The sequence below is a fragment of the Chelonoidis abingdonii genome, chromosome 13, assembly GCF_003597395.2.
Source record: "Chelonoidis abingdonii isolate Lonesome George chromosome 13, CheloAbing_2.0, whole genome shotgun sequence".
Taxonomy (NCBI): domain Eukaryota; kingdom Metazoa; phylum Chordata; order Testudines; family Testudinidae; genus Chelonoidis; species Chelonoidis abingdonii.
The window spans coordinates 17,893,926-17,915,896 of NC_133781.1; the positions used below are offsets into that span (position 1 = coordinate 17,893,926).

The 21,971-nt window shown below is 47.0% G+C and overlaps 1 protein-coding gene across 1 annotated transcript; it reads right to left on the reverse strand.

Moving 5' to 3' along the window:
- Window positions 1-484: 484 nt before the first annotated feature.
- Window positions 485-20,979, reverse strand: TSEN54 (tRNA splicing endonuclease subunit 54). The gene is made up of 11 exons (XM_032792918.2): window positions 20,891-20,979; window positions 16,149-16,313; window positions 15,379-15,442; window positions 15,142-15,225; window positions 13,328-13,426; window positions 12,211-12,263; window positions 10,865-10,963; window positions 8,675-9,324; window positions 8,014-8,074; window positions 6,778-6,894; window positions 485-2,208 (listed from the first exon to the last, which is right to left on the reverse strand). Exons 1-11 carry the CDS (start codon window positions 20,950-20,952, stop codon window positions 2,058-2,060), a joined length of 1,605 nt encoding a protein of 534 aa, XP_032648809.1. The 5' UTR covers window positions 20,953-20,979; the 3' UTR covers window positions 485-2,057.
- Window positions 20,980-21,971: the final 992 nt, after the last annotated feature.

Sequence of the window (21,971 nt, forward strand, 5' to 3'; positions counted from 1 at the left end):
GCTGTCTGGTCACCCTATCCCCAAAACAGACAGAGGCACCCTTATTTCCTTCTAGTGACTAGGAAGGTTCATGGGGGGTACAGGAGAGAAAGAGGGTAAATATTAGGTCAGAACTCCAGCTGGAGCAAATCAGCATCTTCTCTACTGAAGTCAGTGCAGCTATGTCCACTTACACCAGCTGATGACTTGGGCCAACTTGTTAACTAATCACAGGGATACACAAAGCAATCAGGGCAAGAGGCTCTGCCATTGCACTGTGGCACATTTGGCACTACACAAGGAAGACATGCCATGCTTACAGTGGCACAGCATTAAGATTCCATGCTCCAAGGACCGTGCATGGACTCACAGGGACTCTGGCTCTGTATGACTGCATTCAGTGACAGCGCAGTTCCACAGGCTGCCCTCTCACAGGACAAGGCACTACAGATCCATTTTCTCAGAAACACTAATAAATAAATACCCACACTCAGGGGCTTGCATTGTTGGAAAATGCTTTTTTATTGCTTTAGCCTTCAACCCCCCAAAAAAACCCACCAAAACATTCTGTATCAAATAAAATGCATCTAAAACATTTGCTGTAACACTTCTTAAGAAAGCTGCACCCTGAGCACAATAGTGTTAGGAGTCCCTTTTAGCCACAGACCAAGACTTTCTGGCACTAGTCACATTGGCATTTTTGCATAGAAGTTAAAGAAAGTTTGGTATCAGGAGATTCAGGGGGAGGATTCCCATGCTGACGACAGTTGGAAGGCAATTGGGTGATACCGTCAATGTTATAGGACAGTGATCCTCAGCCTGGAGCACTAGACCCACGGAACTACCAGGCTCAGCTTATGGGGAAGTTGCAGATTTAATCAGAGCTTCTCTCACTTGCAAGAGAGAGTGAGAAACACGTACCTGCATCCAGGAGAAAGGGCACCAAATGGAAACAGGGGGTCACACTATTGTAATGATGAGATGTCTTGGCGCTGTGTGCTGTAGTTTTAATAGGAGATGACGCTGTGTTGCAATGACACGTCAACACAAACACATAATACAACGTTAGCATGTTCCTCTGCAGTGACTTCATGGCTCTCTGTGACTCCACTGGCTTACAAAGCAGCTCTATAAGGTTGAGGATCACTGGCAAGGAGCTTTCGCCCAGGACTACGATCTCCTGCTGGCATACAAATACCAAGGCAAAGCCAGCATCATCATTTCTGTAGCAGAGTTCTGTTGCCTTGCCTTTACTTCTAGCACACCCAGGACTGGCGCTTCCATTTAGGTGACCTAGACAGTCACCTAGGGCACCAGGATTTGGGAGGGTGACAGACAGCTCCGGTAGACCTCCCGCAGGCGTGCCTGTGGAGGGTCCGCTGGTCCCGCGGCTCCGAGCAGGTCCACCGGAGCTGCGGGCCCAGCGGACCCTCCGCAGGAACGCCTGCAGGAGGTCCATTGGAGCCACGGGACCGGTGAGCCGGCCCTGCGCCTAGGGCGCCAAAAACCCTGGCGCCGCTCCTGATCACACCAATACTTTGCTAAAGATTTTAATAGATGGGTGCTGGTGCAGTAGAGTAACAGAGGCTTGCTATACCATTGACTGACCTGATTAGCTTATGAGTCCGATTGATCTACAGCAGTAGTTCTTAAACCATTCATATGTTGTATTCAGACTGGCCTGGCCAGTGGTTCTCAGAATACCATGTGTGGATCTCCAGTGAAGTTTGTTCTACAGGCCCACAAGGACTGAGAAAATGTCATAGGTAAGTGGTCCATAGGACGTAAGAGCTGGAGAACCAGTGGCTTAAAGAACAAAGCAGCACTCCAGCGAGGCAGTGCCCAGCTAAAGCACAGAACATCATACTTGTTTGTTTGAAGTGTATCTTGCTTTTACGAATGAGCTAGTTCTTAGCTGGCTGAGGCCTGTAGCAGTGGATAAGATGGTTATCCCTCCTGCACGCAGACTGGTTATCAGAGATTCTATTTGATATAATAGTCCATGAATCAGGAAATTAAGTATTGAGTAAAGTCCCTCACCCTTTGCCCCAAAGCCATTTCTTCAAGGAATGGTAACTTCAGTGATAAACATCAACAGGCAGCTTGAACTCCTTGAAAGAGTAAAAAGCAATGTCTCCATTGTCCACCAGTGCAAAGACCACTGGGACATCCTCACTCTGATAGGCAAGCTGCTTCACTGCCCGCAGGGATGGGATCTGCTCGTCAAACCTGCAAAAGGAAGAAAGCTAGTCTCTCAAATCGTAGGAATATTTACAATGCCAGCCACCTTGGTGAGTCTTGCCTATCAGAGACACCCACAAAGCAGCGAAAAAACACTCCAAGGCTCGGAAAAGGGCTTCCCTCATATTTAATATGAACATAAGATCAGCCATACTGGGTCAGATCAATTGTTCATCTAGCCTAGAATCCTGTTTTCAAACAGTGGCAGTGCCAGATGCTTCAGAGAGAGTGAACAGAACAGGGCAATTTATCAAGTGATCCATTCCTTGTTGTCATTCCAGCTACTGATAGTCAGAAATTTAGTGAAACTCATAACGTGGGGTTACATCCATGACCATCTTGGCTAACAACCATTAATGGACCTATCCTCCATGAACTTATTTAATTCCTTTTTGAACCCAGTTATCCTTTGGCCATCCCTTGGCACCAAGTTCCACAGGTTGACTGTGCGTTACCTGAAGAAGTACTTATATTGTTTTAAAACTGCTGCCTATTAATTTCATTGCATGACCCCTAGTTCTTGTTAAGTGAAGGGGAAATAACACTTCCTTATTCACTTTCTCCATACCATTCATGATTTTATAGACCTCCATCATATCCCCCCTCCCCCTCTCCCTTAGTTGTCTCTTTTCTAACCTGGACAGTTCCAGATTTTCTACTCTCTCCTCAGATGGAAGTTGTTCCATACGCCTAATCATTTTTGTTACCCTTCTCTGTACTTTTTCCCCCTTCTACTATATCTTTTTGGAGATGGAATGACTAGAACTGCATGCAGTATTCAAGACGTGGGCGTACAATGGATTTATATTGTGGCATTATGATATTTTCTGTCTTATTATCTATCCCTTTCCTAATGGTTCTTAACATTCTGCAACCTTTTTTGACTGCTGCACACTGAGCAGATGTTTTCAGAAAACAATTCATGATGACTCTACGATCTTTTTCTTTAGCAGCAACAGCTATTCTAGACTCCATCATTTTGTATGTATAGTTGGGATTATGTTTGGCAACGTGGAATACTCTGCATTTATCAATATTGAATTATCTGCCATTTTATTACCCGGACAACCTTTACAATCTTGAATAATGTATCATCTGCAACCCTTGCCACCTCAGTTTACCTCTTTTTCCAGATCATTTATGACTGTGTTGAACAGCGCCTTGGGGACCCTGCTATTTACCTCTCTCCACTGTGAAAAACTGATAATTTATTCCTACTAGGGCTGTCAATTAATCACAATTAACTCACGCAATTAACTCAAAAAAATTAATCGTGATTATTTGCAGTTTTAATTGCACTGTTAAACAATAGAATTCCAATTGCAATTAATTATTTTTGATGTTTTTCTACGTTTTCATATATATTGTATTATGTGTTGTCATTTAAATCAAACTGTGTGTTTTTTATTATAGATATTTGCACTGTAAAAATGATAAACAAAAGAAATAGTATTTTTCAATTCACGTCATACAGGTACTCAGGGCCGGTGCAAGGAAGTTTCATGCCCTAGGCGAAACTTCCACCTTGCGCCCCCCCAGCTAACCCCGCCCCCCCAAGGCAGCTAACTCAGCCCCCCACCCGGGGAGCCCCCCCCCCCCACAGCAGTACCCCGCCACCGCGACAGCTAACCTCTCTCCCCCCCGGCAGCTAACCCTGCCTGGGGAGACTTTCCCTTCTTCCCCCCGACCCGGCAGCTAACCCTGCATGGGGAGACTTCCCCTCTTCCCCCCCACCGGCAGCTAACCCTGCATGGGGAGACTTCCCCTCTTCCCCTCCCCCCAGCAGCTAACCCTGCTTGGGGAGACTTCCCCTCTTCCCCCCTCCCCCCGGCAGCTAACCCTGCATGGGGAGCCCTCCTGCGGAAGCTAACCCTGCCTGAGTAGCCCACCCCAGCTCACCTCGGCTCTGCCTCCTCCACTGAGCACGTCGGGGCTGCTCTAATTCTCCTCCCCGCCCAGGCTTGCAGCGCTGATTGGAGGAGACTTAGAGCTGGGCTGTGTGCTCAGCAGAAGAGGCAGAGCGGAGGTGAGCTGGGGCGGGGAGCCATTCCCCTGTGCGCCCCCCCCCATCGTTATTGCAGGCAACCCTCTCCGCGCACCCCCCACCCAGCTCACCTCCACCTCCTCACCTGAGGGGGCTTTTAGGCGCCCCCAACCACTAGGAGCCCTAGGCGGCTGCCTAGTTTGCCTAAATGGTTGCACCGGCCCTGCAGGTACTAGTGCAATCTCTTTGTCATGACAAAGAGATTGCAATTTACAAATGTATACTTTTTTTGTTTCGTAACTGCACTCCAAAACAAAACAATATAAAAACTTCAGAGCCAATAAGTCCACTCAGTCCTACTTCTTGTTCAGTCAGTCACTAAGATGAACAAGTTTGTTTACATTTACAGGAGATAATGTTGCCCTCTTCTTATTTACAATGTCACCAGAAAGTGAGAACAGGCATTTGCATGGCACTTTTGTAGCCAGCATTGTAAGGTATTTACATGGCAGATATACTAAACATTCGTATGTCCCTTCATGCTTTGGCCCCCATTCCAGAGGACATGCTTCCATCCTGATGACGCTCATTAAAAAAAAATAGTGCATTAATTAAATTTGTGACTGAACTTCTTGAGAACTGTATGTCTCCTGCTCTGTGTTTTACCCACATTCTGACATATATTTCGTGTTATAGCAGTTTCGGATGATGACTCTGCACATGTTGTTCATTTTAAGAACACTTTCACTGTAAATTTCACAAAACGCAAAGAAGGTACCAATGTGAGATTTCTAAAGATAGCTACAGCACTTGACCCAAGGTTTAAGAATTTGAAGTGCCTCCCAAAATCTGAAAGGGACAAGGTGTGGTGCATGCTTTCAGAAGTCTTAAGAGAGCAACACTCCAATGCAGAAACTACAGAACCCGAACTACCAAAAAAGAAAATCAACCTTGTGCTGGTGGCATCTTACTCAGATAATGACAATGCACATGCGTTGGTTCACACTGCTTTGGATTCTTATCGAGTAGAACCCATCATCAGCATGGACACATATCTCTTGGAATGGTGGCTGAAGCATGAAGGTACACATGAATCTTCACTGCATCTGGCACACAAATATTTTGCGATTCCAGCTACAACAGTGCCATGAGAACACCTGTTCTCATTGTCAGGTGAACTGTAAACAAGAACCAGGCAGTATTATCTCCTGCAAATGTAAACAAACTTGTTTATCTGAGCGATTGGCTTAACAAGAAGTAGGACTGAGTGGACTTGCAGGCGCTAAAATTTTACATTGTTTTATTTTTGAATGCAGTGGTTTGTTTGTTTTTTTTAAACATAATTCTACATTTGTAAGTTCAATTTTCATGATAAAGAGATTGTACTTGTATTTTGTGAATTGAAAAATACTATTTCTGTTGTTTTTTACAGTGCAAATACTTGTAACCAAAAATAAATATAAAATGAGCACTGTACACTATGTATTCTGTGTTGCAATTGACATGAGTATATTTGAAAATGTAGAAAACATCCAAAAATATTTAAATAAAATGGTATGTGATTAATCACACAATTAATTTTTTTAATCGCTTGACAGCCCTAATTCCTACCCTTTGATTCCTCTCTTTTAACCACTTGCTGATGCATGACAGGACCCTCCTATCCTAGAACTGCCTACTTTGCTTAAGAGCCTTTGGTGAGGGATCTTGTCAAAGGCTTTCGGAAAGCCAAGTACATTATACCCACTGGATCATCCTTGCCCACATTTGTTGACCCCTTCAAAGAATACAACACAGGGGAGACATGATTTCCCTTTACAAAAGCCATGTTAACTCTTCTCCAACATGTCGAGCTCATCTATGTGTCCAATAATTCTGTTCTTTTTTTACAGTTTCAACCAATCTGCATGGTATTGATCCTGCAATAAGTTTTAGGCAGGTGCAGCCCTATACCCATATGGAGCCCTTGGAGATTTGCACAGGCTGAGGGATCTGCTGCACAGGGCTCACTGCAGGACCAGAGCCAAAGGGTTAATATTCTGGTCCTTCTGTCTAGCTGCTACTTGCTCTGGGAAGCCAGTTACCAACAGCCTCTGTGAACCAGGACATGGTACCTCAGTTAAACAGTATATAGTTATTTCTTGTTTCTACTTAAATAGTGAGCTCTTTGGGGCACAGACTGTCTTTTTGTTCTATGTTTGTAAAGTGTCTGGCACGATGAGGTCTTGGGCCATGTCCGGGACTCTTAAGTGCAGTCGTAATAAAAATACTAAATAATAATACCAGCACCATTTAGCTGCAATATGATGACAACCCAAAGTAGGGTCCGGGTCTGAGGCTGGAGTGGAGGGTGACCAGGCACCAGATTCCAACAAGGTGGGGGAGAAAATAGTGGGAAAACCTTGGCAGGACCATTTTAAATGATGACTGCCTGATAATCCAGCAAATACACAAGATCCTGCAGTCAGTAACTTTGCACGAGGGTTTAACTTTCCATAGCAGCAATACAGGGCATTTCAAATAATTGCACACAGAAGCACTCATTAATAACAGCCAGGGTACATGGCCAGTACCTCCGCACACACATCCTGGCATAAGGCTTCCCAGGGTTGTTCTTCTTGAAGTTGGCAACTGCATCTGCTTGATACACACTGAAGTCTATCTTCATGCCCTCCATATCCTCCTGCAGCCTGTGGGATGAGATACACATGCATGCTTGGAATGACACATCACAGGACTCTTGACACCTCCAAGGCTGCAGATGCATCAGAGCAAGGAGCAAGACAAAGTCTTTAAGTTGGCCTACCTAAAACCCTAGGTCCTTTGCCTCCCAGGAACCATTTAGAATCTTCCTTCTTAGGCAAAACAGCCAGTCCAGGAGTTATTTTGGAAGGGTCTGATCCAAAATCCATTTAAGTTAATGTAGAGACTCCCACTGATGTCAGTGGGCTTTGGATAAGGCCCTAAATGCTTCAGCCTAAAAGATGATGAGCCCCCTTGGGATCAAGCCCCCACTACAGAGCAACTCCTTAACCAACTAGCACAGTTTCCATGTGAAGTGGAGAACCACACACAGCTTCCCGATGCAAGGCCTGTGCTCTAATGGGCCAGCTCCAGCACCCACACCTTGCATGCTACTCTCTCTCTGTGCCCCATGGTACAGGCACCACAAGCAGAGATGCACAGTCCAATAGATCCAAATACAAAGCAGGCTGCTTGGACACCCATCTGCATCATAGCACTAGTGCAAACTACTAGTGTGCAGTGTTTGTGTACCACAGACCTGTGCAAAACCATCACACAACTCGTCCCAGATAGGAGCAGAGCCAGAAGGTCGGGGGATTAGATTTTAAAATCTCATTCAACTCCTGAGCCTGCAGCTGGGATGGAAGAGCATCCCAGGGCCAATACACACATTGATGGAGCACTGGAAGCCTATGAAATGAGTAGGCCTCAAGGCAGAGAGGGAATGTAAGGGATGAAAGGTTCACTGCAGTATGATGGACTTTGTCCATGCAGTCTAATGAGAGCTTATACACCAATGCTGTAATCAGCCTGGAGCATAACTGATTTGCTGCTTGACTCCGCTGCAGCTCCTGCATGGTGACAGGGCATTGCATGTACATGTCAGCCCCTCAGTAAGGATGTACCCAACCCATGGGAGGAGCACTGGGAAGTACCATTTGCTCCCATGAGCCAGGTACATTAGGCATTTCTAAAGCCATTGTGGAGAACACATCGCATGAGGAAGGACAATGTTTTGTTGAGTTAGACCCATTTTCCCTAGAATCTACTGGCTCAATACTAACCAGGAGGCTCCATCCAGGATGTGGGAAGGCTGCAGCACACTGATCTGCTGGAGGACAGCAGCTGGTGGAAGAAAGAACAGGAAAAGTTCAGACTCTTTAGTTCAGTCTGTGAGGTCTTCTCTACACTCACGCACAGCCCAGGTTAGACTTGGATTGCTCCTGCACCTCCCTTCTGAGCTGCCCTCTTTCGACAAGGCAGCCACATCACCCTCCCCTCCTCTTGCTACTTCAATGATTTTTACTTCCCCTGTCTCCTTTGCTTAACTTGCCTGGGCAAATACACAAGCTAAGTGACAGCAGGGACTACCCTTCTCCCCCCTAATTCCAGATGAAAAACAGCCTAATGGGTCACAGAAGGAGAGATGGAAAGTGTCATCTAGTCTTTCCCGTGGCCAGTGCAGGGCCATTCCATACTCTGCTCGCCCAGGCCGATGCCATGAGGCTTCCTCTGCTTCCCATAGGTAACTCTTCCCTCTCATAGTTAGGATGTTTGTTCTGATATTCAGCCTACATCTTCCTTCCTTCTGTTCCCTCCAATTGCTCCCAGGTGGTCCATGGTGAGCAATCCCTTCCCCAGCATACTCGCAAAGGATCATGACACCCCCATGTGGGTCACCGATTGGCCAAGATGCGTTAAGTTCTTTTCTTCCAAGTCAGATACCTGCTGAGGCTACTTGATCCGGCTTCACCAGTGGGGTGACAGGCTGGTCCCACAGGTGCGAAGGCCACCTCCCTGCCCTCCGCTGGCTCCTCTGCTTCAGAAGCTCCTTGTATTCCTGCCAGTTGGAGCAGCACCTCACCTCCCTGTCCGCATTGACACTGCTCTTGTATCTGCTCTCCCTCTCCCGCTGCTCCCGCTCCTTTCGTGACAACTTCTCACGCTTCTGGTTGACCAGCTTGCGCCAGTGGGTGGCATCGGCCTCCCGCCCAGCTACATTCTCCGGGAGCAGTCTCTCGTCAGGCTGTGGCAGGAAGGTGTGTGGGCAGTCAGAAGCCATGTTGGGGAAGGCGATTCTGGTGAAGTCCCAGCGGGGCAGGTGGGTGTCTCTGCAGCTGTCCCCAGCAGCCTTCTCACAGTCTCCAGCCTGAGACTGTGAGTGAATGGGGGGCTTGCCGAGTTGTACTGCATCAGTGGGAACTTGGGCTGACTCCCCCTCTCCACTGGCAGGATCTGATTCTTTTAACTTCTCTGACAAACAGCTCCCCTCAGACGTTGGGTGACTGGGACCACCACTGCTGTCACTGGCCTTTTCTGAGGTCCCTTCACCTTCTGGAGGATTCCCAGATGCCTTCAGTTTCTTGCCTTGTAACCTTAAAACAGAAAAAGGGACTAAATTTAGAATTTTGCTCCCTCAAAGTCCTTTCAGCAAATTTTGCCCCCCCTCCATGGGTAACAAAAACACCGTGGTTCCTGAGCATGAAAAGGGGAGAAGGCTAGGAGCCCAGGAAGAGGCCTGCACATGCTGATTAACAGGCTCTTCCTTAGAACTATGGTCTTTTTGCTTGCGTGAAGTATTCTGCAGCATTTTGGTGCTTCTCAGAGTGATGGATGGATAGTGCTGGCTAAAGACAAACACAGAAGCAGAAAATGCAATGCATGTGTCCCCCACAGCTCTGTAAACGCACCACAGTCCTGACGTAGGGCATCCCCTGCTATTCCCAGCTTGGTTCCTCCCCACACAGTTCTGCCCATGCCCTCAAGCCTGTCCAGCAGCCCCCACCTCTGCTATTCCAGCCCTGAGCAAATGTACCAATGGAATGGAGTGGGTTTAAAACACATATAAAATTCTCCAGTTACTAGGCTGAAACTGTTACACAAGATTTGATCCCAGGTCTCTAGACCTGAGAGGCTAGTTCGTAAGTCCACAGTTTTACCTGTAATGGCTTTCTGAAATTGCATCATAACCTCTACTGCACCGTGTTTGAAAGATACTTCCGCACCAGGAGTGACCTAGACTGCTTATTCTGCCCTTCCCTGTTTCTAAGTCTGTGGTGCCACCTACTGCTAATTGTGTTAATAAATGATACTGTATTATTATTTTCATTACGGTAGCAGCTCCAGGCTGCCATCATGGACACCCTTCTTCTAGGTGCTGCACAAACACAGAACAAAACAACTGGTCCCTGCCCTAAAGAGCTTAACCATAGCAGAATTAACACTAAAAGGCGTCGTTCTTCAGTGGCTGCTGATCAGTGCTTTTTCGGAGCTCCTTTAATGGTGCCTTATTTCTTTAGATGTGAAAAGGGAGAGAGGAGTTTCCTGCAATTTGCTTCTAATATAGAGACCTCTCTCTTTCCACTCAAGGATCTCACAAACTGACCACCATCAGCAGATGGGACTAACCCAACAATCTTCCCCCTAGCTCAGTTCAGCCGTTGTGAAGAGTGGATGTGATAAGGGGGATGCATTGCAAAGGGTCACTACGACCTCTGCAGTATTTGGGTGGAAATGAAACAGCTGCTTTCAATTTACCTGGGAGAAGAGGGGTAGGAGATGTTGTAGTGACATAGGTTATGTACAAGCCGGGGCTCGAAGACAACACTGGAGGAAGAGAGGGCATGGGGAGGGGAAAAAAAGCTATGAATGCATCCATTGTAAAAGATGTGTTGTGAATTGATTGGGACCTGATCACTTGAATGCTGTTTCCAATGACATTCGGTCAGATTACTAAACTCAGCACCAGCACCTTAGACGGCTTGCAGGGACCAACAGGATGAGGCTGGTGGTGATCTGTTTGTTTCTTGCCCTAAGATGGAATGGGCAGCGAGCAACATTTTGAGCTGTGGATCAGAACATGGGGAATGAGTTAGTCCATGAAGGGCTTGCCACAATTCGTCTGTTTTCCTTTACCAGGGGCTGGAGCTCCTCTTCCTTTTGTGATGGCGTTTTCCAGAGCTCTTGCAATAACTGTCCAGGTTCAGCTGCCTCTCGTATTGAGATGGGACAGCACTGTAATGAGGCAGAGAGACAAAGGGATTGAGGGAGAGAGACAGATTGGCAGTGTTAGAAAAACTCTTCCAATTAAAGCCATAGGAAAATGTAACAGCAAAAGCTTCTCACTGGGTATGGAAACTGCTGCAAGAACTAGGCCAGCAGAAAGAATCTTCCCCACCCCGCAGTCCAGTCCCTTCACTCACATCTGCCCACTTCCCAGCTGAACAATAAGAAAGTGTGTATTGTTTCTGGTGCATAACCCTTGAAGTGCCGGAATGCAAGGCACACTCAGAGGCTGCTCCACTTCATCCGAGCCAATGGGCTGCAGGGATGCATGTCTCAAGGCTCAAATGTGGGATGCTTACATGGAATTAGAGCATCCAAGAGGTAAAAGGGAAAAAACCCTATAGGGTCCTGAGGGCTGGAGAGCCTCAATTCAGCCAGCTGATTTCTCTCTATAAGGAGAAGAAGGGGGGAGCCACCTGCAGGTCTCAGTGACCATTATTTATTATACATACAGCAGGAGCAGTTAGGGGCACTAGTAGTTATGGATGAGGGCCCCATAGTGCTAGACACTGTACAAAGAGCAAACAAAAAGAGCCCCCAGAGAGCTTACAGTGTAAGTGCTGCAGATCATAGTAATGTTACCTCATAATAGACTTACTATCATTATTATTTGTATTATGGTAGTGCCTACAGGTCCCAAACAAGATCAGGGCCCTATCAGGCCAGGTGCTGTACAAAGACAAGCAAGAGACAACCCCTGCTCCCAAGAGCTTTTAGTCTAACTAGACCAGACAAAGGTACAGAGGGACAGGAAGGTGAAGTGATTTGTCTAAGATCACAGCAGGCCAGTGGCAGAGCTGGGAATGGAATCCAGGTCTCCTGACTCTCTGTCCATTGGACCAAGCCAATGATAATACATTCCTTGAGGCTGAGGAGCCGTTGAATGTTTAAAGCCAAGGAACAGATAGTTTGAGGGGAGGAGGAAGAATGATCATGGCTTCCACCATACAGGTGAATTACTGGCTCAGCTCAGGCTTCGTCTGCCAACTAAGAATCACATCTAGAGATTCCCAGACACCTACAAAGATTTCTAAGCTTCATGTGCTGGAGCAGAGGATCTGAAGAAGCAAGCCCACTATAGCAGAGGGGAGCCTAGTAGAGAAGAGCACCTCCTCTTTGCCGTACATCTAGGGCATTCCAGCATGGCTTCTGAAAGACAGCAAAGGGGAGGGGTGAGGAAAGGAAAAGCCAGATACCTGGGGCAGAATCTCAGCACAATGTAACCCAGTCTCTTCAAGTGGCTGAACACCTTAAAAGAGCAAAGAAAATCAAGAATGTTAAATGATCACCTTAAAAAAATCTCTTTTTGTTTCATATGGCAAGCTGACTGAGATACTATCAGAATGGCTGATTCAGACCAAAGACAGCTAAGCACAACATGTGCCTAGTCTCCAGCATTCTCCTCCACAAAAAATACAAGAGAGATCATATGAGTAAAAATTCATTAGATGCCAAAGCACCACAACTCTGGTTGGGACTCTGCATAGCTTGAGCCAGCATAGCTGTAGGAGTGATCATCCACATGGAGAATCTGACTGGTATAAATGCCCAGCTTGCTACAGCACCCAAAAAGTACCAAATGCCTCCTTGGCCTCCAGTGATACAGTGGTGGAATGTTCACTATCCATAAGACTGAAGGAATGAGAAGGGACTTCGTATGGTTTGTACCTAGTGCAAACTTGAGTGATCAAGAGGAGTATTGGGATCACAGAGATCCTATGTTTGCCTCCAGCATCCTGCATTTCAGAAATCTGAAGATCTCTGTCCTGATGCCATTGCTAGTGTTTTCCTAGCAACGGGCAAGGGCCAGCAGCAGAGGCAAAACAGGCATAATCCTTGCCAATTTCACTCTGCTATTCTTTCTGGGCATAGAGGAGAACTGGGTTTCTGCAGAAGGATTCAATCTTTGCCTTTGCTGCTGCTGCAGAATAAGAGATTGCTTTGCCTTGCCCTGTCCTCTGTGTCCCTAGCAGATCACACCTCTTGGTTCCACAGCAGGAGCAGCACAGTGAACAAACGGCTATGATCAGCTTAATCTAGTTCTGATGCTACTTCTGTGTATCCCACTGGGTAAAGCTCTGTGCAATCCTAGAATAGGAGAGATCCCAGGGGCAAGGAGAGAACCAGCACCAGAGGATAACAAAGGAGACAACTGCTTAGCTGAAATAGGAAGACCAGTGGATGAAAGAGGTGTGAAATAAATTCAACCCCCTCCCTAAATTGTAGACTCCCACCACCATTTCAATGGGTGGGTTGTACCCACGCCTTACCCACTGTAATAATCACCACTGGTGTCAAATCCTTTGTGCACACCTGATACTGCGGCAGGTTCACCGTCCCTTGGGACAGCAGGGTCTCATAGGCTTCTTGTATGGACAAGGGCAGGTCCCTGTAAAAGAGCTGAACAGATCCCTAAAAAATAGAAGCTTGAGTTTAGGAACCACAGGTTGCAGAAAACCAGTACTGCAGGGTCCATGTCCATTCCTTCTTTGTGGTCTCAATAGCTGGTCTCAGCATCCAGCTGCTTTTGACTCAAACTCCAGCTTGGTGCTTCTTAAGTTTCAAATTATTTTCATGCAACTTCTCGCCTACAAATCTGTGATGCCAACTCATTCTCAAGTGCACAGTGGCACGCTCCCTCTATATTGGGTCTAATGGGGTGGAGTTAGCATTGGTCAGCACTGCAACAAAACTTACTAAGCTGGGCCTTCCCATGCAAGCACACACATTGATGTAACAATGAGGAGTCCTTATGGCACCTTAGAGACTAAAACATTTATTTGAGCATAAACTGTGTATTCATTGCTATGTAATCAAAAAATAACTAGCAATAACCTGGGCTAGTTCTTGAGATATGCTGAGCACCCACAATCCCCAATGACCTCAGAGATGGCTATGGACATTCAGATTCTCTCAGCCTTGGTCCCTCTAATGTTGGAGCCTGCTCGTTAGCTAATTTTAAGCTAAACTTCTCCCACCTTGATTTGTTTGCCCACAAAATACCAAGTTACCAAGCACTAGGAAATATGTCTCCCCCATGAAATGGGGTAGATGCATCTTGCAGGTCTTTTCTGTCTCTAAAACCTACTTGATTCTGTGCCCAGCGGCCCAACTGCACAATTTCATTTTCAAATCAGGCCACTTATGATCTCTAGCCCTTGGCAAATCACAACTCCAAAGGAAAAAAGCCCTTGAAATCAGGGTTTGAGTGAGACCATCTGCTGTCCTGAATTCAACAGTTTATCAGAACAAAACAAGCGCATCTTTAGACTTGAATAGATGGTCTTGAGCTGATAGGATTTCTCAATGGCAAGACATAAGCCCCTCAAGATCAGAGAATGCCAACCCAGCCTTAACTGGGAGCATCAGGGCTGAGAATTCTCCAGGTAAAGAAAAAGAAACCGGTCTCTTTTCTCTCAGCCCTCTCTGACTTTCTGTTTGGCAATGTATGCCAGGCATTTAACCACAGAGCAAGTACAGCACTGGAAACACATGTACATGCACCTCACACACCAATACCTCAGCTGCCTCACCTGGAAGGGGCTGATTTGGTGCCTAATATCCCACATCATCTACAGAGTTAATAAAGGACACATTTTGTTCCAAAACCACATCAAGGATTATGCACCAGGATATAAATATATGATTTTGTGCCACAAATAAAGCACTGGGCAGTGCTGGCCCCTAAGACAGACATGCCCTGTGCATTTCACAGTTATTTATTTCCTTGTACTGCAGGCACTAACCTTAATAATGAAAGACTTGTTGCACCAGAGCATGAAAGGGATGGCAGCTACTTTAGGGCATAGGCGCCCTGGCTCTTCTTTGAACCAGTGGCCTAGAGTTGAAAGGTTTTGTGTCTTATCCCCTACAGCCAGTCCCTCAGGAACTGGGCCTTTTGAAGACAATTGTTTATTCAGATTGTAGCAGAGACCAATATGTGCCATGTGGTTTCAGACTGTGTCCTGAAGAGCATACACAAGTGGAGGATCTTGAATTATTGAGAAGGATGAAGGATCCTACTGCAGGTTCCTTAATGCTCTCTCTGCCTTCCCAGCTACTATCGCCCCTGCAATGGTGTTATTCAAAAAGAATCCACTGCCCTCCAGTCTGGGCATCCTACTCACGCATTCCAGTAGATAGAGGGCTTCCTCTGGCAGCAGACACTGTTTTCCATGCTCTGTGAACCCCATAGTGTGCCAGAACTTCCCCTGGGAACAAAAGCATAAATCTGTGATGTGCTGGGGCCATCCCCTGCCCAGAGCCAGGCTCTCTCCCACACTGGGACACAAATTAAAAATCAGACAATCTGCATTTGCCAGCAGGAGGCGACCATGTCAAACTCATAGAGCATCACCGCTTACCGCAGGGGATTTCAGCTCCACAATGCCCTCTAGTGGCTTCCATTCAGCTTTCACCAAACTTCCCCTGAGAAGTTAAAAAAAACAAACACACATATCAGTAGACATCAGCCCCCCTTCATTTTTTCCCCCCTCAATGTAATGATTTAACAAACCTTTCTCTCCATCAGCCTGTGAGAAGGCAGAAGGGTAGGAAGTTGCAAACTTCCAGAAGGAGTTCTTTGAGACTAAAAGTGCTCCTGCCAGAAACGCTGCCCATCTGAGCCCACAGCATAAAGTACAGTAACATTCTGCAGCTCCTGAAATCGCTCTACTCTGTGGTACCCAACACACAGAGCAAAGCACATGCTCTTGTAGGGGATGTTTTATAACTGCAGAGAGGGAGCAAAGAGCTACTTGGCAGGAGAAGCATGGCTCTAAAAGGAAGTGCATTTTAGTGACTTGGAGACAGGAGTCTTGGGCTCTGTCATGGGCTTGCTGTGTGTGCGGAGATAAGTTATGTCACCCTTCTGCCTCAACTAACCCATCTGTAAAATGGAAATATGTTGATAACTCACAGGGATGTTATAAGGCCTTAATATATTCCTGCAAGAGCCTTGAATGAACAGTGCTATAGAAACCCACTGTACTATCAGCATAAATAGATCATTAGCATCCAGGGCATGACTTCTCCCTGATGAACTCTCTCTCTGATCGTCCTGAGAGTCAGCAAGAGCCCCAAGGGCAGTGGTGCCACTGAGGAACAGGATCTCAGCCCAGATGAAGGAACTTACAGCCTTTCCACGCGCTCCTCTGCCAGGAGCTGCCAGTGCTCCTCCCGACACCGGTGCAGCCTCTCTGCCTGTTCTTCCGAGCTATCGGGGATGAAGTCCTTCTGTCCGTGTGAGTGCTGAGGAACCTTGCGGTCACGCGTCCGAGCTGCCCGCAGCTCAGCAGGGCTGGGGGAAATTAAATGTTAGGAGAATATTTGGGCTGCAGTTCCTTTCCAACAAAGCTCCTGCTGCTTGATGCTGCAGGCCCAAAAGGAGGGCAGGGGAATGCTAGGCACTGTCCACCTACATAAGAACGGCCGTACCGGGTCAGACCAAAGGTCCATCTAGCGTAGTATCTGTCTACCGACAGTGGCCAATGCCAGGTGCCCCAGAGGGAGTGAAGCTAACAGGCAATGATCAAGTGATCTCTCTCCTGCCATCCATCTCCATCCTCTGATGAACAGAGGCTAGGGACACCATTCTTTACCCTCCTGTCTACATAGCCATTTATGGACTTAGCCACCATGAATTTATCCAGTTCCCTTTTAAACATTGTTATAGTCCCAGCTCCTTCACACCTCCTCAGTAAGGAGTTTCACAAGTTGACTATGCGCTTGTGTGAAGAAGAACTCCTTTTATTTTTTAAACCTGCTACCTATTAATTCATTTGGTGGACCCTGTTCTTGTCTTATGGGAATAAGTAAATAACTTTCTTATCCACTTTCTCACATCACTCGTGATTTTATACACCTCTACCATACCCCCCTTAGTCTCCTCTTTTCCAAGGCAAGAGCCTAGGCCTCTTTATCTTCCTTGTATGGGACCCATCTCCAACCGGTAATGCATTTTAGTTGCCCTTTTCTGAACCTTTTCTAGTGCTAGAATATCTTTTTTGAGTGAGGAGACCACATCTGTACACATATTCGAGATGTGGGCCATACCATGGTTTATATAAGGGCAATAATATATCTCAGTCTTATCTCTATCCCCTTTTTAATGATTCCTAACATCCTGGTTTGCTTTTTGATCCACCTCTGCGCACTGCGTGGACATCTTCAGAGAACTATCCACGATGACGCCAAGATCTTTCCCTGACTCGTTGTAGCTAAACTAGCCCCTCCTATTGTTTTATGTTTGGGGTATTTTTTTCCAATGTGCATTACTTTACGTTATCCACATTAAATTTTCATTTGCCATTTTTGCCCATCACTTAGTTTTGTGAGATTTTTTGAAGTTCTTCACAATCTGCTTTGGTCTTAAATATCTTAGTAGTTTAGTACCATCTGCAAACTTTGCCACCTCACTGTTTACCCCTTTCTCCAGATCATTTATGAATAATTGAATAGGATTGGTCCTAGGACTGACCCTTGGGGAACACCACTAGTTACCCCTCTCCATTCTGAGAATTTACCATTAATTCTACCCTTTGTTCCCTGTCTTTTAACCAGTTCTCAATCCATGAAAGGACCTTCCCTTTATCCCATGACCGCTTAATTTAGTAAGAGCCTTTGGCGAGGGACCTTGTCAAAGGCTTTCTGGAAATCTAAGTACACTATGTCCACTGGATCCCCTTGTCCACATATTTGTTGACCCCTCAAAGACATCTAATAGATTAGTAAGACACGATCTCCCTTTACAGAAACCATGTTGACTATTGCTCAACAGTTATGTTTTTCTATGTGTCTGACAATTTATTCTTAACATTATTTCGACTAATTTGCCCAGTACTGATGTTAGACTTACCGGTCTGTAATGCCGGGATCACCTCTAGAGCCCTTTTAAATATTGGCGTTACATTAACTAAATTCCAGACATTGTGGTACCGAAGCCGATTTAAAGGACAGGTTACAAACCTTAGTTAATAGTTCTGCAACTTCACATTTCCTTCAGAAATCTTAGGTGAATGCCATCTGGTCCCTGGGGACTTGTTAATGTTGAGTTTATCAATTAAGTTCCAAACCTCCTCTAGTGACACTTACTCTGTGACAGTTCCTCGATTTGTCACCTACAAAAGTCGGCTCAGGTTTGGGAATCTCCCTAACATCCTCAGCCGTGAAGACTGAAGCAAAAATCCATTTAGTTTCTCCACATGACTTATCGTCTTTAAGCGCTCCTTTTGTATTTTGATCGTCAAAGGGCCCACAGCTTGTTGTTAGCAGGCTTCCTGCTTCTGATGTACTTAAAAAACATTTTGTTATTACCTTGGAGTTTTGGCTAGCCGTTCTTCAAACTCCTCTTGGCTTTTCTATTACACTCTTGCACTTTTAAGCTGCAGTGTTTGTGCTCCTTCTATTGCCTCATTAGGATTTGACTTCCACTTTTTAAAGGAAGTCTTTTTATCTCTCACTGCTTCTTTTACATAGTTGTTAGCTATGGTGGCTCTTTTTTAGTTCTTTTACTGTGTTTCTTAATTTGGGGTATACATTGAAGTTGGGCCTCTATTTGGTGTCTTTAAAGGGCCCATGCAACTTGCAGGGATTTCACTTTAGTCACTGTACCTTTCAACTTTTGTTTAACTAACCCCCTCATTTTTGATAGTTCCTCTTTTGAAATTAAATGCACAGTGTTGAGCTGTTGAGGTGTCTTCTCTGCAATGCTGTGGATGCTGATGGTCATATTTCCAAAGCGGTTCTGCTATAGTTACCTCTTGAACCAGCTCCGCGCTCCACTCAGGATTAAATCTAGAGTTACTCTCCCCTTGTGGTTCTGTACCAGCTGCTCCATGAAGCAGTCATTCAGTATCGAGAATTTTATCTCTGCATTTCCGTCCTGAAGTGAAACGTTCCCAGTCAATATGCGGATAATTGAAATCCCCCACTATTATGGGTTCTTATTTTTGTAGCATCTCTTATTTCCCTTAGCATTTCTCATTCTCACTTATTACTGTCCTGGTCAGTGTGGTCGATATGATCCTATGTTATTTTATTAGGAGCATGAAATTTCTATCTCCATAGAGATTCTATGGAACATGTCGGATTCGCTTAAGATTTTTACTTCATTTGATCTACATTTTTTCACATATAGTGACACTCCTCCCCTGCACGGACCTGTTCTGTCCTTCCGATATATTTTGTACCCCGGAATGATTGTGTCCCATTGATTGCTCTCAGTCCACCAGGTTTCTGTGATGCCTATTATATCAATATCCTCCTTTATCACAAGGCACTCTAGTTCACTCATCTTATTATTTAGACTTCTAGCATTCGTGTACGAGCACTTTAAAAACTTTTCCCTGTTTATTTGTCTGCCCTTTTCTGATGTGCTAGATTCTTTTTTATGTGACTGTTTATCATCTGATCCGGCTCTTACATTATCCTCTTCCGTCCTCTGTTCCTAACTATAACTGGAGATTCCCTATCATCAGACTCTCCCCTAAAAGAAGTCTGTGTCCGAGCCACATGCCCCTCTGCAGCAGTCGGCTTTCCCCCATCTCCTAGTTTAAAAACTGCTCTACAACCTTTTTAATGTTTAGTGCCAGCAGTCTGGTTCCACTTTGGTTTAGGTGGAGCCCATCTCTCCTGTATAGGCTTCCCTCATCCCAAAAGTTTCCCCAGTTCCTAATGAACGTAAACCCCTCCTCTCTACACCATTGTCTCATCCACGCATTGAGACTCTGGAGCTCTGCCTGCCTACCTGGCCCTGCGCGTGGAACTGGGAGCATTTCTGAGAATGTCACCATAGAGGTCCTGGATTTCAGTCTCTTCCCTAGCAGCCTAAATTTGGCTTCCAGGACATCTCTCATATCCTTCCTTATGTCATTGGTACCTACATGTACCACGACCACCGGCTCCTCCCCAGAACTACAGATAAGTCTGTCTAGATGCCTCGAGAGATCCGCAACCTTTGCACCAGGCAGGCAAGTCACCATACGGTTCTCTCGGTCATCACAAACCCTGCTATCTAAGTTTCTAATGATCGAATCTCCCATTACTAACACCTGCCTTTTCTCAGCAACTGGAGTTCCCTCCCCCAGAGAGATAACCTCAGTGCGAGAGGCAATCCCAGCACCATCTGGAAGGAGGGCCCCAACTATGGGAAGGTTTCCCTCTGCTCCCATTGACTGCTCTGCTTCCCTGGGCCTTTCTTCCTCCTCAACAGCACCTCTCTCTGGCTGGCTCAGGAGGCTGATAACAAGCTTGCCTTCCTCGTCCAAGAAGCCGGAACCAAATACAGTTTGTGAAGGGCTTTTGTGCACTAAGGGGGTGCCGCAGCTGAGTGCCCAGCACGCAGGTGTCTGTGTCACAACATTCACACCCGGCACCCGGCCCCTTGGCTGGCACTGGGAGCCTGGAAGCCAAGACCCTGAGCTTAGCCTATGGCCACACAGATGGGGCTCCGCAGGTCGAGGTTGAAGCACGCTGGCAGGGGGAGCTGCCCACGCCGGGCACCTGCTCTGGGGCTGCGATCTGCAGGGCTGCCCGGGTCCCTACGCCAGGCCCACTGCCAAGGGGCAACAGATGTCAGCCAAGGTCCAAACACAACAGCATGTCACGAGGCAGGAGACTCCCTGCTGGCAGCGCCACCGCAAGGAATCTCCTTCCCTCCGGGCTGCCTAAGTCTCTGGGGGACCCCCCTGCGGGGGCGAAGCGGCGCTGGCCCGTTATCAGTCCACGTGTGTGTGGGGGCGACACTGGCCCTTTAACCCCCCGCCTCCCCGCAATGCCGGGGCGTTCGCAGCAGGGGGGCAGGGGCTGAGGTGCTGCCCCTTTAAGGGCCCCTAGAGCCCGACTGCCCAGCGCAGGCCGCCCCCCAGCTGCCTGTACCTGAAGAGGCGGCCCGCGCGGGGCTCCAGCTCAGGCTCCATCCGGCCACTCTGCCCGGCCATGCTCTGTCTTCCCCTCCCTGCCGGCAGAGCTCCGCGGGGTCCTAGTGCGGCACGGGTACCGGGCGAGGAGGCGCTTCCTCTGGGTCCTAGCGCGGCCCAAGTAGCTGAGCTCTACCAAGAGCCAGGCCGGGCCGGACTTGGTGGGCGCAGTGGCCAGGCTGCCGGCCTTAGAGTGCCTCTGAGTGGGGCGAGCCAGCTTACGGTGCTCCCTGCGAGAGCCACCACAGCCTAACACCATCCTCCAGGGAGCCAAGACAATCAGCTGCAGATGGGGACCCCCTGGACTGGGCTGCCCCTCTGACCCTGCCCATCCCCTGCACTGAGCCCACATCCCAAGGAGCACTGGAGGTGGAGGGTTAGAGGTGAGCATGCCAGTATCTTTGGCTCCCCCTGAGGCACACTCTCACATGTGGGCTTATACCCATCTGTGCACATTCATGCACAGTACACAGAGTCCTGCACAAAGGTATCTCAGGCTCCAAGTCTGTCATGCACACTCACATATGATGATTTGCATAACTACATTTTGCATGCACGCTCACAGATGGATATATTCATCCCTTCACACTCCTGAAAAATGGCATGACTCATTACATGTTCACCACTAGAAGAATCTGTGAGGTCAGACTCATTGTAGTGAGGCCCCAGAGGCCCCCTCCTGAAAATACACGACCATCGATATCACCACCGTATAGAGCGGGGAGCAGCTAAAGATCCAGGGGGTTGATATGTCATGGCCTCATGTTTGTTGTAGTCACTGATGCCCCTGCAGAGTGAATGCAAAATATTGCCACACCAGTGGTCACGTTTTATGCCCAGGTCACTCAGGAATAAACAACTCCACAACATGCAAGGTAGTGGAGCATCAGGTCCTGAGTGAGCAAAGCTTATAAAATTAACACCCCTCTTGCAGCAAAATCAGGACAAAGCCCATATAAAAGGACTTGATCACACTCCCATTAAAGACAATTAACTTTAATAGAAGCAGGATCAGACCCCAGCATTTTCCCAGTGACGTG